Source organism: Chamaea fasciata, unplaced genomic scaffold, assembly GCF_029207755.1.
Source record: "Chamaea fasciata isolate MVZ Bird 193981 ecotype frontalis unplaced genomic scaffold, bChaFas1.0.hap1 SCAF_7, whole genome shotgun sequence".
In the NCBI taxonomy this organism is placed as follows: Eukaryota; Metazoa; Chordata; class Aves; order Passeriformes; family Sylviidae; genus Chamaea; species Chamaea fasciata.
Genome location: NW_027094092.1, coordinates 47,453,975 through 47,465,925, shown reverse-complemented (window position 1 = coordinate 47,465,925; position 11,951 = coordinate 47,453,975). Strand labels below are relative to the sequence as shown.

General features: G+C 46.0%; 1 protein-coding gene across 1 annotated transcript; it reads right to left on the bottom strand.

The window, feature by feature from the left end:
• Positions 1-327: 327 nt before the first annotated feature.
• UBR7 (ubiquitin protein ligase E3 component n-recognin 7) lies at positions 328-10,528 on the bottom strand. Its single transcript, XM_066188701.1, has 11 exons — positions 10,262-10,528; positions 9,965-10,098; positions 9,760-9,820; positions 8,576-8,671; positions 7,408-7,461; positions 6,487-6,592; positions 5,250-5,434; positions 4,568-4,699; positions 4,024-4,186; positions 3,126-3,187; positions 328-2,333 (listed from the first exon to the last, which is right to left on the bottom strand). Exons 1-11 carry the CDS (start codon positions 10,526-10,528, stop codon positions 2,241-2,243), a joined length of 1,353 nt encoding a protein of 450 aa, XP_066044798.1. The 3' UTR covers positions 328-2,240.
• Positions 10,529-11,951: the final 1,423 nt, after the last annotated feature.

Below are 11,951 nucleotides of genomic sequence, written 5' to 3'. Positions count from 1 at the left end.
CCCTTTCACTGCTTATTTCCTGTGGAAGACACAATTGCCTTTGGGTGCCCTCTCCCCCACTCCTTCAGTGAATCATAGAAACTGCAACACAGAGAAATCATGAGCCTGTCCTGCTCTAAACTGTACTTGCCAGCAGGCTCTTTCACACCTGGGTCAGGTAGAAACAAAGGTCTGGGAATCCTGGGCTTGACTAGTCCCCACTGTACACCTTGGCTAACAGTCACCACTGGGTTCCGTGTCTGCCTGGATCGTGGATGGAAACAAAACACTGCAGCAGCACTGAGAGGAAACAAGACAGTACACAGTGAACAGTTCTTTTAATTTTTTTATACTGTAGTTAGATGTGCAGTTACAGCTCCCATAACAGTTGCTACCAAAAAAAAGAGCATGTACAATACCCAGAGTTCAATTTAAAAGCAACTAGGAAAGGGCCCTGGGGGTCGGTGAGACACTGAGCATGAGTCAGCAGTGTCCTGGCAGCCAGGAGGGCCCCCCATGGCCTGGGGGCATCCAGCCCAGCACTGCCAGCCGGGAAAGGGAGGGGATTGTCCCACTCTGCACCTCGCCTCGAGTGCTGGGGGCAGTTTTGGGCTCCACAATATAAAATACATACAAAGCTGTTGGTGTCCAAAGGAGGGCCAGGAGGACCTCGAAGAGCCTTTAGGGGAAGCCGTATGAGGAGCAGCTGAGGTCACTTGGTCTGTTCAGCCTGGAGGAGACTGAGGGGAGACCCACTGCAGTTACAACTTCCTGAGAGCGGAAGAGGAGGAACAGGCACTGATTCTTCTCTGTGGTGCCCAGTGACAGGAGTGAGGGAATGGTCTGAAGTTGTGCCAGGGGCAGTTTAGGCTGGATATCAGGAAAAGGTTTTTTCACCCAGAGGGAGGTTGGGCACTGAACAGGCTCCTCAGGGAAGTGTCACAGCCCCAAGCCTGACAGAGTCCACGAAGTGTTTGGACAATGCTTTCAGGCACATGGTGTGACGCTTGGGGTGTCCTGTGCAGGGCCAGGAGTTGGATGTGATGAGCCTGATGGGTCCCTTCCAACTCAGAATATTCTATGTTGTATGAAAACTGCTCAGCTGAGCATCTATGCTAAACTACTGTTTGTAAACAAAGCAGTGAGAAACAGTTAATAGTGAGAATGAGAGAAGTCTACATTTGCTTTTCAAAAACCATTAACATGGATGCAGAATAATACCCCATGATATAGAAATACTCATAAACTAGACTTTTAATGTATGTTTTGGGGTCTAACTCCATTAGGCTCCAAACTTACAAAATCTTAATTTCTAATTGCAGCTAAGTGTAGTCTTAAACGTCAGTGAAACAGCTCCTGTCCCATGATTATCACAGTGGTTATAAAAAGAACATTCCATACTGTAGCAAAGTACTGGGATACTGCAGTGTTTTCAGCAACATTTATTAAGTAGAAGAATTTGATGTAGGCTAGTTTTTAAAATCAAAGCATTTAACAAACCCCCCCTCCCCCCCCGCTTAGTTTGTGATTTAGTACCTCCTCCTAGCTACTGTTTATGTTCCGATGAGTGAAATAAGATAATCTGACAACTTTTTTTACCACGGAAACCATCCCTGTCCAATAGTAGAAGTAAGTTATTTTAATGCACAAAACCAGCTGGAACACTGTTGCATTAAGCCTAAGCTCTGCTTTCCCATTTGTGAGCAGCCCGGGGAGTGCTTCCCCAGCGGGAGCGGGCAGCAGCAGGGCTGGGTTCAGCCACAGCCAGGCCCGCCCCAGCCCCCGAGGGCAGGAACAGCTCCTTGGTGCTGGGGCCCTCACCAGAATCGCTACGGCCCCAAGTGTGGAGATAGAGCCATTCCAGCAGGAAAGCCGGGAGCACGTTCCCTGCCGCCGAGGGCAGGGCAGGGCGGAGCCCGGGCGGGTTTAGCACGGCCACGGCTCCGGGTCCCGGCCGTAACCAGGGGAGAGGCGACCGGGAAGCAGCAGGACACACTGCTCCGGTAACTGCCCTCCTCCCCTGGAGACAAGGCCGGCTTTCACGGGAATGCAGTCGATCAGTACTGAAATCCCTCTAATGCAGTGTAAGGATTTGTTAAGAGCAGATTTTAGGTGCTACAAATGAAGGTAGTATAAGACAAAATGATGATGTTTCTTGGAGAGCTGGAGTTTGATGAGAAGCCAAAAACGGAAGATGCCTTTTCTGTTTGCCAGTGAACATCGCTTTGCCAGTTGTCCTTTCAGATCCAAAGCCTCTCAGTCTAACTACAGTAGTACTGCATCCTGTTAGTCCGTCGCCTTTTCCGAGACTGAAATTCTTCAAAGAAGTGCTGAATGTCTTCTCTTTTAACCACCTAGGAGAAGCAGTATGAAACCCAAGTTGTGGTTCAGAGCTTAATTAAAGGATCCTGTTTTATCTCCACACATAATACACAAAGCACAGAAAAGCAAATACCCTGGAATTTCTCTGGTACAGCTTTCCTGTTGCACCCGACGGAGAGGATTAATGCCCAAATTCTATTGCAGATAATACAAACAGAGAAACGAGTTCCCCAAAGGCAGAACAAACACATGGAGCAAAGTTCCCAATGGTACTTTAATGACTTTGACCTCTTGCTCTTACCATGAGAAAATTTAACACAAAGCAAGATTTTCACTAGCTCACTTCAGGGTCATTCCAATGTAACTAAGAATGGCAATACAGCAAGTCAGCCAAAAAAAAATTACACGTGTTACTTAATAGCAGCATGCAAATTACTTCAGGAAAACAACTGACAAGACTGACAATCATAATCAGTCCTTACTCTTCTAAGGGCTTAGATTCAATCTAAGAAAACCAGAAAATTTAAGAGCTTTTCTTCCTGAATATCTTACCTAGAGCAACAGAACTTTGATTTAAATGTAAGAACAGCTCTCAGAACCTTGCAGACAGATTTCTGTAAAGTTCCCATTATCTCTCAACAATGTCATTAAGGAATTGCTAAACTTGAATGAAATAAGGGATTTCTGATTTCTACTGCAGTAGCAGCAATTCCAAGAGACAAGAAAAAACATTACAACAAAACATCATGGTATTCACCACCCAGCCCTCGACAGTTCTTTAAAACACATTTTCTGGCAAAAAAATTCTGGAAGTTGCACCTTACCGTTCCCTCATCTGCAAACCTCCTGAGATAGTCAGTCAGTTCTGTTTTTAAATCATTGTATTCTGGACAGCAAAGCAAAGGCAAAGAAAACAAAAACAGTAAGATACCTAGTTTCAGTTTAACACTGGCTCAAGAACACAACTTGTTCTACTTGTCATTTCTTAGGTTTACTTCAGACAAATCTAGCTTTGAATTAGATTATAAATAATAATAATAATAATAGTAACATAAACATGAGAACCCTAATAATTTATGAGACTACCCTATGTAGTGTGTCTGTTTGGGCTGATTTCAGAGAAGGGTATAGAGATCAGTGAGTGAATCAGTACAATTAACTGAAAGACTGCCCCTGCTCCCAGCTTCACCATGCAAAAGCGTGTGTGGTCGTGGTGGAAAGGCCCAGCCTGTAACTTGGGACTGTCCTCTCCAGAGCGCAGAGCCCTGACTGGAAGAGAGAAGCAGCTCCACGAACAAAACACCTCAGCACTGCCTTGTCACTGTGCTCTGCAGCAGAGCTACAGGGGACACCTGGCTGCCACTCCCCAGCCAACAGGAGGTTGCCAAACAACAGAACGGGGTAAGATAAATCAGCCAGACAGCAGAAGTTCAAATTAATGCTTAAATATTCACAATACAATAAATCACTATCATTACAGTGTCTAAGATGTTAAACAGGGTGAAAGTTCACACACCATCTAGTGTCTCACTGTAAATTAAGTTGTAGTGATGGGCCAGAGAGGACCAATCCTGAATGAGGTGTGCAACCTGTCATACAGTTGTCTGCATGCTACTTCAAAATTGTTTCACACTACACTGCAAGGCCTGATATCAATCTCTTGTGGAAAACTGTTCAGGTAAAGTGTGCTAGGGCAGATTCTAAAAATGAAGTTGTATTTACCACAGATGAGTTCCACTTGCTGGACTCTGTTCATGCTGTTAAGGGTGTCCATTAAAGGATCTCTCCTCTCTGTCTCTTGGTCACTGGTACCCTTATTTTCATAAGCCAAGACAGTGTCACATTCGTCTGTCAGGAACTGGACTTCAAGCTCAGAATACATTTTCTGGAGAATAAAGTAAATTTACTTTTATCTGACAAAACTTCTCAGAGGGAGGTGCTCTCCCCCAATCCTTGTTGTGTTCTGCATCACAAACAGCAACAATAAAAATAATAGAGTAAATCTGTATCCAGTATTTCAGAGTCTCCTCATAACAACTTCCAAACAACTGGATTTAAGCAGCAAAGAAAAGACAAACATTTACAAGCCCTTTCATGCTATATTAATTCCACAGGATTCAGTGTGAATCTTTGTGTGGAGTGAAGGGAGGTTTCAGCATTAAGAATATTTACACAGATTTTACCTAAAGCTTCTCATCAGTGACTGTCTGGGAGCTCCTCCCTGCCTCTCCCACATCTGTGATGGTAATGAAGAGAACATACATACCAAACAGTCTTCACAAGTGCATAATTTGCTCCTCCAGTTCGATGGCCAAAAGGTGGCAGTATCTTTTTTTACCAATGGCTTGCTTTGGAGCTCTTTCAGCTTGCAGACTGGCTCCTCGCTCTTAGTAACTACCTGAATTAAAATGAAGAGTGTTCAGCACTCTATAATGTCACTTCAAAGAGACCCTATTCTTTTTGGCATGTCCTTTCCCTTAGGCAAGAATTTTCTTTTGTCTCCAACATTTATTTTTATAAATAACCTATATTACCATCCACGTGAGAATTCTGATGTGGTTTCAGCAAGTTCCATGGGAAATTTCTGCAGAAATTACTGCAATAACTGTAAGCATTTAAGAACTCAGTGCTGGACCATCATGCAAGTGCAGCTATACCACATACTAGAACCAACAGAAGTCACCTCAGTGTACTGGTCAGGTGGCTGAGAAGAAGGGACAGACGTATCCCATCTGCAAACAGACGTTACACCTCTTACAGCCCTGTTCCACAGCCTACACTGTGCTCCACAGAGACTGCAGGTGTCTGAAGGGTCAGTGACTGAAGAGGAACATGGGAACAGACTGAACACAGCACCCCTTCCCTGAGCCTGTACAGAGCAAGGTGGGCTTCACTTCAACTATCAGCAGTGTGAAGATGCGCAGGTCAGAAAAGAAGGTACATTTTACCTCAGGACAGGCAGACCCAGAGCTAGTGGATGGTTCATTAAATTGTTCCGATTGCTTTTCCTCCTTTGTGTCATGGTGTTCCACTCCACTTTCCTTTCTTATTTCTTTCTTCTGCTCTTCACTTTCCTCTACCTTCAGGACAATCCCTTCATCTTCAAGGGAGTTTGCTTTGGTCAAAGGAGGAACTGGAAGATACATACCCACAAATAAAAATGGTGTGCCAGAAGTACAGTTCACTACAGACGTTCTCTCTGCTTTTCCTATTCTAAAACAATCTGCTTCCCAAAAACTAAGTCCTAGGGGAGGGAAGAGGGTATTACAATTTGAGAGTTCTTTACTAAGATGCTTGTCCTTCTTGACACCCCTTGCTAGCTATCACAGTTTCAGTAACTGTCACGTGCTTTTTTGCTGACTGTGTCAGAGTTTTTCATTTTCTCCAAACACACCTCAAAAACATCACCACAGATTAAATACACAAATCTCTTGTTTGCTTAAAACAAGTTTCTGTTTTGATGCCAATTCAAGTATGTGCCCTCTAACAAAGCTGGTTAGGAGGAAAACCAAAAACAGATCAAACACCCTATTCTGTACTATTTACATTAGAAGGAAAAGAACTCCAGGTAGCCATCCTTGAAAATACCATTGAAATTTTGTGCACATAAGAGATCTATCAGCAGCTGATACAAGCAGTATTTTTAGGAGACAACGAGAAACTAGCCATTTCCACAGAAAATCAAGTCATCTATCCTTTTAAGTCCACAGAGCTGAGAGAGGCCTGGTGTGACCACAGGGAATGTGCGTCCTGAGCACAGCCCCAGCCCATCTCAGATTAACATTAAACATAGTAATTTCAGGTCACTATCATTCGCTCTTTGCTGCTCAAAGCATCTGTAAGAACTGTTTGTCTCACTGTTTCCCTTAGGATGGCTCTTCAGTTCTTTGATCCAGTTTAGAAATTAGGTTCCTTGAGTCAAGTATTAATTCTACATCTATTTTGTGCTAAACATCTTTGATAAAGTAACTAAAAGCAAGCAGCACAGAATTAAGACTGAAAACTGGGTGTTTTCTACACAAGTTACTGCCACCCCACATGTTCCACTGCTGAAGGTGATTGTCCAATATAATTAATCAGTATCATTTTTCCAACCACTTAAAACCAGTATTACATTATTAACCAACCATGAATGAGAAATACATGCTCACAAAACACTGCCTCAGATTTCTTAACTTTCTTTACCTGCTAATTGTGGTGCATAAGCCCACAGGAAATGGCAACGTTTCATGCAGGCCTGGCACACCATTTCATGGAAGTCTCCACTTTCAGGGGGAACTGCACCAAGATGCTGCCAGAAAGAAGCAAGCACACAGTAGTGAAGCATCCATACTGATCACATCCTGAACTTGAGAAGAATTAAGTCCCAAACCTGTCCATAAATTGATGAGAACTATTTGGGCAATTAAAAGCACTTAGTGGCTTTCTTCTGAAAAAGCATTTCTGCAAAGCTCATAGTATGCAGCACAACACTCTTCATTCATACAGTTAATACAAAAGAATTTATCTAGAAGAACCCATAATTGAAGACAATCATCTTTTTTCCCACTCTTTAATCCTGCAGCTTCAAACACAGACTTTCACTTATGCCCTTCAAGGCACAAGAGGCTGAATCCTTAATGCTTAGCCATAAAGTAGGGCACTCACTACAGTGCTTGGCTGCTTCCAAAAGACTTCCCCAAAGTTTGAAATCAAGAATGAACAGCAGAGTCTGTTCCTTGCTACTAAAAGGAATTAAGAGTTTAAAAGGCATTCTTTTGAAGGAAGAACTATTCAGGTAGTTGATAATGATGTGCCTCAGTAAGAATCTTTTCCTCACCAACCATACTGATTTGAGTTTTCTAATTAAAGAGACAGTTATAGTTATTACTTTATTCTGCAGTGGTAACCTTCAAAAAGGTAGGACTCTTCCCAGTATTTTTCAACTGGAGTGGACAGCACCTTCAATGCCCCTTTGCATAAGCTGAAAACAAATGCCTTGGTAGTCATGTAATAATCTCTTTTGAGAACTACAGCACACTTCCTAAGTAAGAATTACCATAAAACCTAACCAACACCAACTTGTTCCTGTGCAAATGGCAGTTCTGCTGTTTATAGTCTCCTTACCCTTCCATGGAACCAGTCTTCACAAACTATGCATTGAATCATCTCATCTGGAATCTAGATGAACAACCATATTATTAGGATTAAAAGCAGCCTCCAGAATCTTCCACAAGTCTCAAACTGCAGTATCATGCAAATCCTGCTCAGCTGAATTGCATTTCCCTCTTCACCCCTCACAGGGAGCTGCCATTAATAAGTAGTTTGTGCTTTGTTAGTTAGTTTGCTGCCCTCAGGCTCAGCAGCACACTTCATCTCTCGTATGACCGAGGCTGTGGAAATCCCATTTATTACTACAAAACCAGTCTTCCCAGCAGGGCAAGACTTTCTCACAGAAAGCTGATAAAAGTTAATACACTACTGGTATCCTTCTTCCTCTAAGCAGAAATGCATGAACAGACATCTCAGCAGAAGAAAGATACTGATATTCACACTGTCATCAGGTCTGTGAAAGATGCCAAAACCAAACGTAACTGGTCACCATACAGGACAGTTTGAAGTGCTCTGTTTTGAAACAACTGTTAATGATTTCTTCAGAAATGTTTTTAGCTGTCTCTGAACTTCAGAGAGGGGAGCTTATAAAATGCTTTTTTTTATATTTGAAAGACTTGTGCCTTCCCTGTTCTTTAAAACACCTGATTTCTGTGACTGCAAACAACAGCAGGCACATACAAATCCAGTGCTGTGTTTTAGTATTTCAGAGACAAAAAAGTGCTCTGGCCAGCATCAAGGACTGTAGCTAGTGCTACAGGACAGAACAGACTCTCCCCATCCCAGAAGCCTTGCCAGAGCATTGCTGCAGGCATGGGGAAGCAGGTTCTGGTCTCTCCTAACACGTGCAATGTGTTTATTCTGCACTAGCCACATTTCTCAAGATGATGACAGCTGTGTCCCCTAGAGGAACTTTGCAACTTCAGGGAGCTGCAGCACCCTTTTGTCCAAATGATGACTTGTCCTCCTAAACTGTGTCTAAGGCAAAAACATACTTTACCATTTTAAAAAACCCTACCCCCCATCAAGTAATTACTTTATACAACACATGACAACCAATATGGAACATAAGATTTCTTGAAGTGGGATCTTCCTTGAAACGCAGCTCAGTGACCACCCTTTACACAGTATCTAACATAAACACCACCTATATATAATTATATATAGATTTTGTATTTCTTACCTCATCTTCAGGATCAGGGTAAGGTCTTTTACAGGTACAGTACAATCCATAGAAATTGTCATTATATTTATTTCCTGAATTCACCTTGCTCTTTTCCTAGGAGAAAAAAGTCTCAATAGACAATACAGTAAAAAACAGAAGACAGCAAAAGCACAGTTTCTGTTCCTCCTTAATTCCTAAAAGCATCATTATTTTCATCAGCCTGACTATACAAAAAGAAAGATAGTCTCCAGACACCTCTGCTTAACTCTGAGCAACAGATAGGATACATGAGGAATGCTACAGTTCAAAAGCAAAGAGAAAAAACAGTCTGCTCACCTTTCTAACAAATGGCAGCTGTGGTATCAGACAGATTAATGGACAGATGCTTAAGCTCACTTAACCAGTACAACTGAATTTTCACTGAACTGAAGCAGAAGGAACAACTATGTGGTCCATTTCATTGACTCACATGAAAGATGGCAACACGTTTAAATTGTCACAGGTGTTCCTGTAGGGATCACTGGACTGTGACTTCGCTGACTAGCTCTGGATCCATTTCAAATCTCTCCAAACAAAATAGGCATACACAAAACCACTGTGTGTTTCGATGTTTGGACTGTTGTTACCCTGGGAGGACCACAGCAAGCAAGCCAGGCAGTATCCTGCTGCTGCTTCCCAGAAGATCACCAGCTACTTGACAAGTTCAAAATGCCCACCAAGTATAAAAGTATAGGCAGCTTAATACAGTAAAAAACCATCCCATCAGTAGGCTCCCGTGACAAAATATTGGGGCACTAATGCCACCAGAAAGAAGATGAGGGAACTGTCCCTCTGACAGCAGCACAGCCTTAATTTTTCTTAATGCAACTGCAAAATTGCACCCCAAAAGGTTATTCTGAAACAGCTCAAAGCTAATGAGATGTATTAGCGCAGAAACACCACAACCTGCCACTGCAAGTGCACTGACTACGGATGCAGAACTGCTGCACTCATGGATGACAAGGACCAAATGTTCCTTCTCCTTCCCAGCATTTTCCTTTGGTCCTTTAACAGTTTTATACCTTGTCACAATATTCCCATCTTTTTTAACTTCCTGGGAAGACTGGAGGCGTTGCATGAGTCAGCAGTGGCTGAGGCAAGGCACCAAACTCTTCCAAGACTGTTCTTTTGACTCTGAATGCCTGAAACCTGTCTGAACTTACCGGGAGTAACTTGCACTGCAGATTTTTGAACTTGCTATTTCCACAGTCACAGCGGAAATTCCTGGAAAGAAAAGCGTAGCGTTTCAGCCTTTACATTAAGTGAGAACACGCTGGGTTTTGTATTCTTAACAATTCCCAGCAGTTTATCGGGAGCCACGGGAGCTGTCAGGATCCCACACGGCCGCTCCCGCCCCCCAGCCCGTACCTCTTGGTGTAGAGCTCGAAGAGGCGGTGGGTGCCGTGGCACTCGTAGCTGCAGGCCAGGCAGATCCCCGCGGGCTCGGCGCCGGGCGGAGTGCAGGTGCTGCAGGCGTACAGCGCCTGCCTCTTCACCGCGCCCTGCGGAGACACCGACCGGCCGCGGCGTGAGGGGAAGGGCGCTGCCCCGCCCCGCCCCCAGGCCCCGCCCCGTGAAGCGACCACGCCCCGGGTCACGCCCCGGTCACGCCCCTCAGCCGCAGGCCCCGCCCCCGGCTCCTGAGGCCCTCGGCCCCGCCCCCACCTGTGAGTAACTGCAGCGCTCGTGGTCGCTGCCCCCCAGCACGGCCCGCGCTTCCTTCTCCAGCTCCTCGTTCTCCGCCAGCACCTCCGCCAGGGACACTACCGGTTCCTCCGCGCCGCTCCCCGGCTCGGCGCCCTCCGGAGCCGCCGCCTCCATCGCCGGGCCGCGAAGGCCGAGGAGCGCGAAGCGGGGCGGGAAACGCGGGGCCAAGGAGGCGCCAGGGGGCGCCACAGCGGAAGCGGAATCGCGCGCGCCCCACGTGACCATGAGCGGTGTGTCAGCGCGGGGCGGGGCGGCCCGCGCGGCCAGCACGTGACCGGCGGGGCGGGCACGTGAGCGGCGGGCGGAGATGGCGGACCCCCTGGCGGAGACAAACCCGGGCCCGGGGCGGGATCTGGTGGCCGAACTGCGGGGCCGCGACGGGCGGACGCATACGGTGCGGGTGCCGTACCCGGCGGCGGCGGAGGGCGAGGCCGCCCAGCTGCGCGGGCTCCGGGGGGCCCTGAGCGAGCTGCAGGAGCGGGTGGTGGAGCTGCTGGCGCCGCTGGTGCAGGAGGAGCGGGCGGCGGCGGACGGCGCGCCGCGCGGTGAGTGGCGGGGGGGGCGCCGAGCGGGCTCCGCCGGCCCCGGGGTGCCGCCCGCGCCCCGCACCGGTCACCCGCGCCCGCCCGAATTCTGGCAGGTGGTGGCGGGGATGACGATGACTACGATGACGACGAGGAGGATGAAGACGAAGACGAAAACAACGTGGACGCGGCGGCGAGCGGCGATGACCCTCCCCTGAAGCGGACGAAGGTGCAGCAGCCGTGAGGGCGGCGCTGGAGGCCGGGTCTGCGCCTAGACAGTCCCGTTCGGCTGTACCGACTGTAAGTGTCCCGGGCCCGCTGCACGGGCCGGCTCCTGGGGCTGCTGTCCTGTCTAAATGCGAAACGTCCATCCCGACGCTGTTTTAATACGGAAGCCTTTCCGAAAGGATGCGCCTGGGTGTGAGCAGCGTGTTGTTTACGGGGTGCCAGTGTTATGCTGACACCAGGGTTTTAGTAAACTAGTTGGCAAGTATAACACTCTTCTGACAAATCTTCGATTGGTATGGTTTTTAATAACTTATTCCGAGTCACAGTATTTCTTCATGTGATACCACTTTTAAAATAAAGCAATAAAACCTGAAAAGAGTTACTTTGACAAATATGATCTTTAGAAGTACAAGACGACTTGTGTTTGAATGGAGAGAAAGCAATATAAGACCACTATTCAAATAGACCACTATGCATCAAAATTAACAAGCATGGATAGGACTGTGCCTGTTCCTGTACAATCCTACAGTGGAAGATTATTTTTGCCTATCACCTACTAGGTTTAGTCACCTATCAATGAAGAAGCCTCTGTGAACTGATATAAAACACTCATGATCGTCACTCCATAGAGCCTAAGAGAGTTCTGTAGAAGAATTTAACTGCCTGAATGAATAGTGTAAAAAGCATTTTGAGGGGTTATTTTAATTTTCTTGGGTTCTCCTGGCACAGTTTGTTTATATATTATGAAAAACTGAGCAAATCTTGAGACTTCCATATGTAGGACAAAGTGTGAAAATAAATGAACTTTTATGAGGACAAAATTGTCTGCATTCATTTGAAATGCAGGGAGGAGTCAGAGATAAGGTCCAGTAAATGTATCCTTGACATTTGGCCAG

Excerpts from the sequence above, each read along its gene's own strand:
- UBR7 (XM_066188701.1), bottom strand. The coding sequence starts at position 10,528 with ATGGTCACGTGGGGCGCGCGCGATTCCGCTTCCGCTGTGGCGCCCCCT. Across the intron at positions 9,821-9,964 it reads TTCGAGCTCTACACCAAGAG|GAATTTCCGCTGTGACTGTG; the intron begins GTACGGGCTGGG and ends TTTTCTTTCCAG. Across the intron at positions 7,462-8,575 it reads ACCCTGATCCTGAAGATGAG|ATTCCAGATGAGATGATTCA; the intron begins GTAAGAAATACA and ends TTGTTCATCTAG.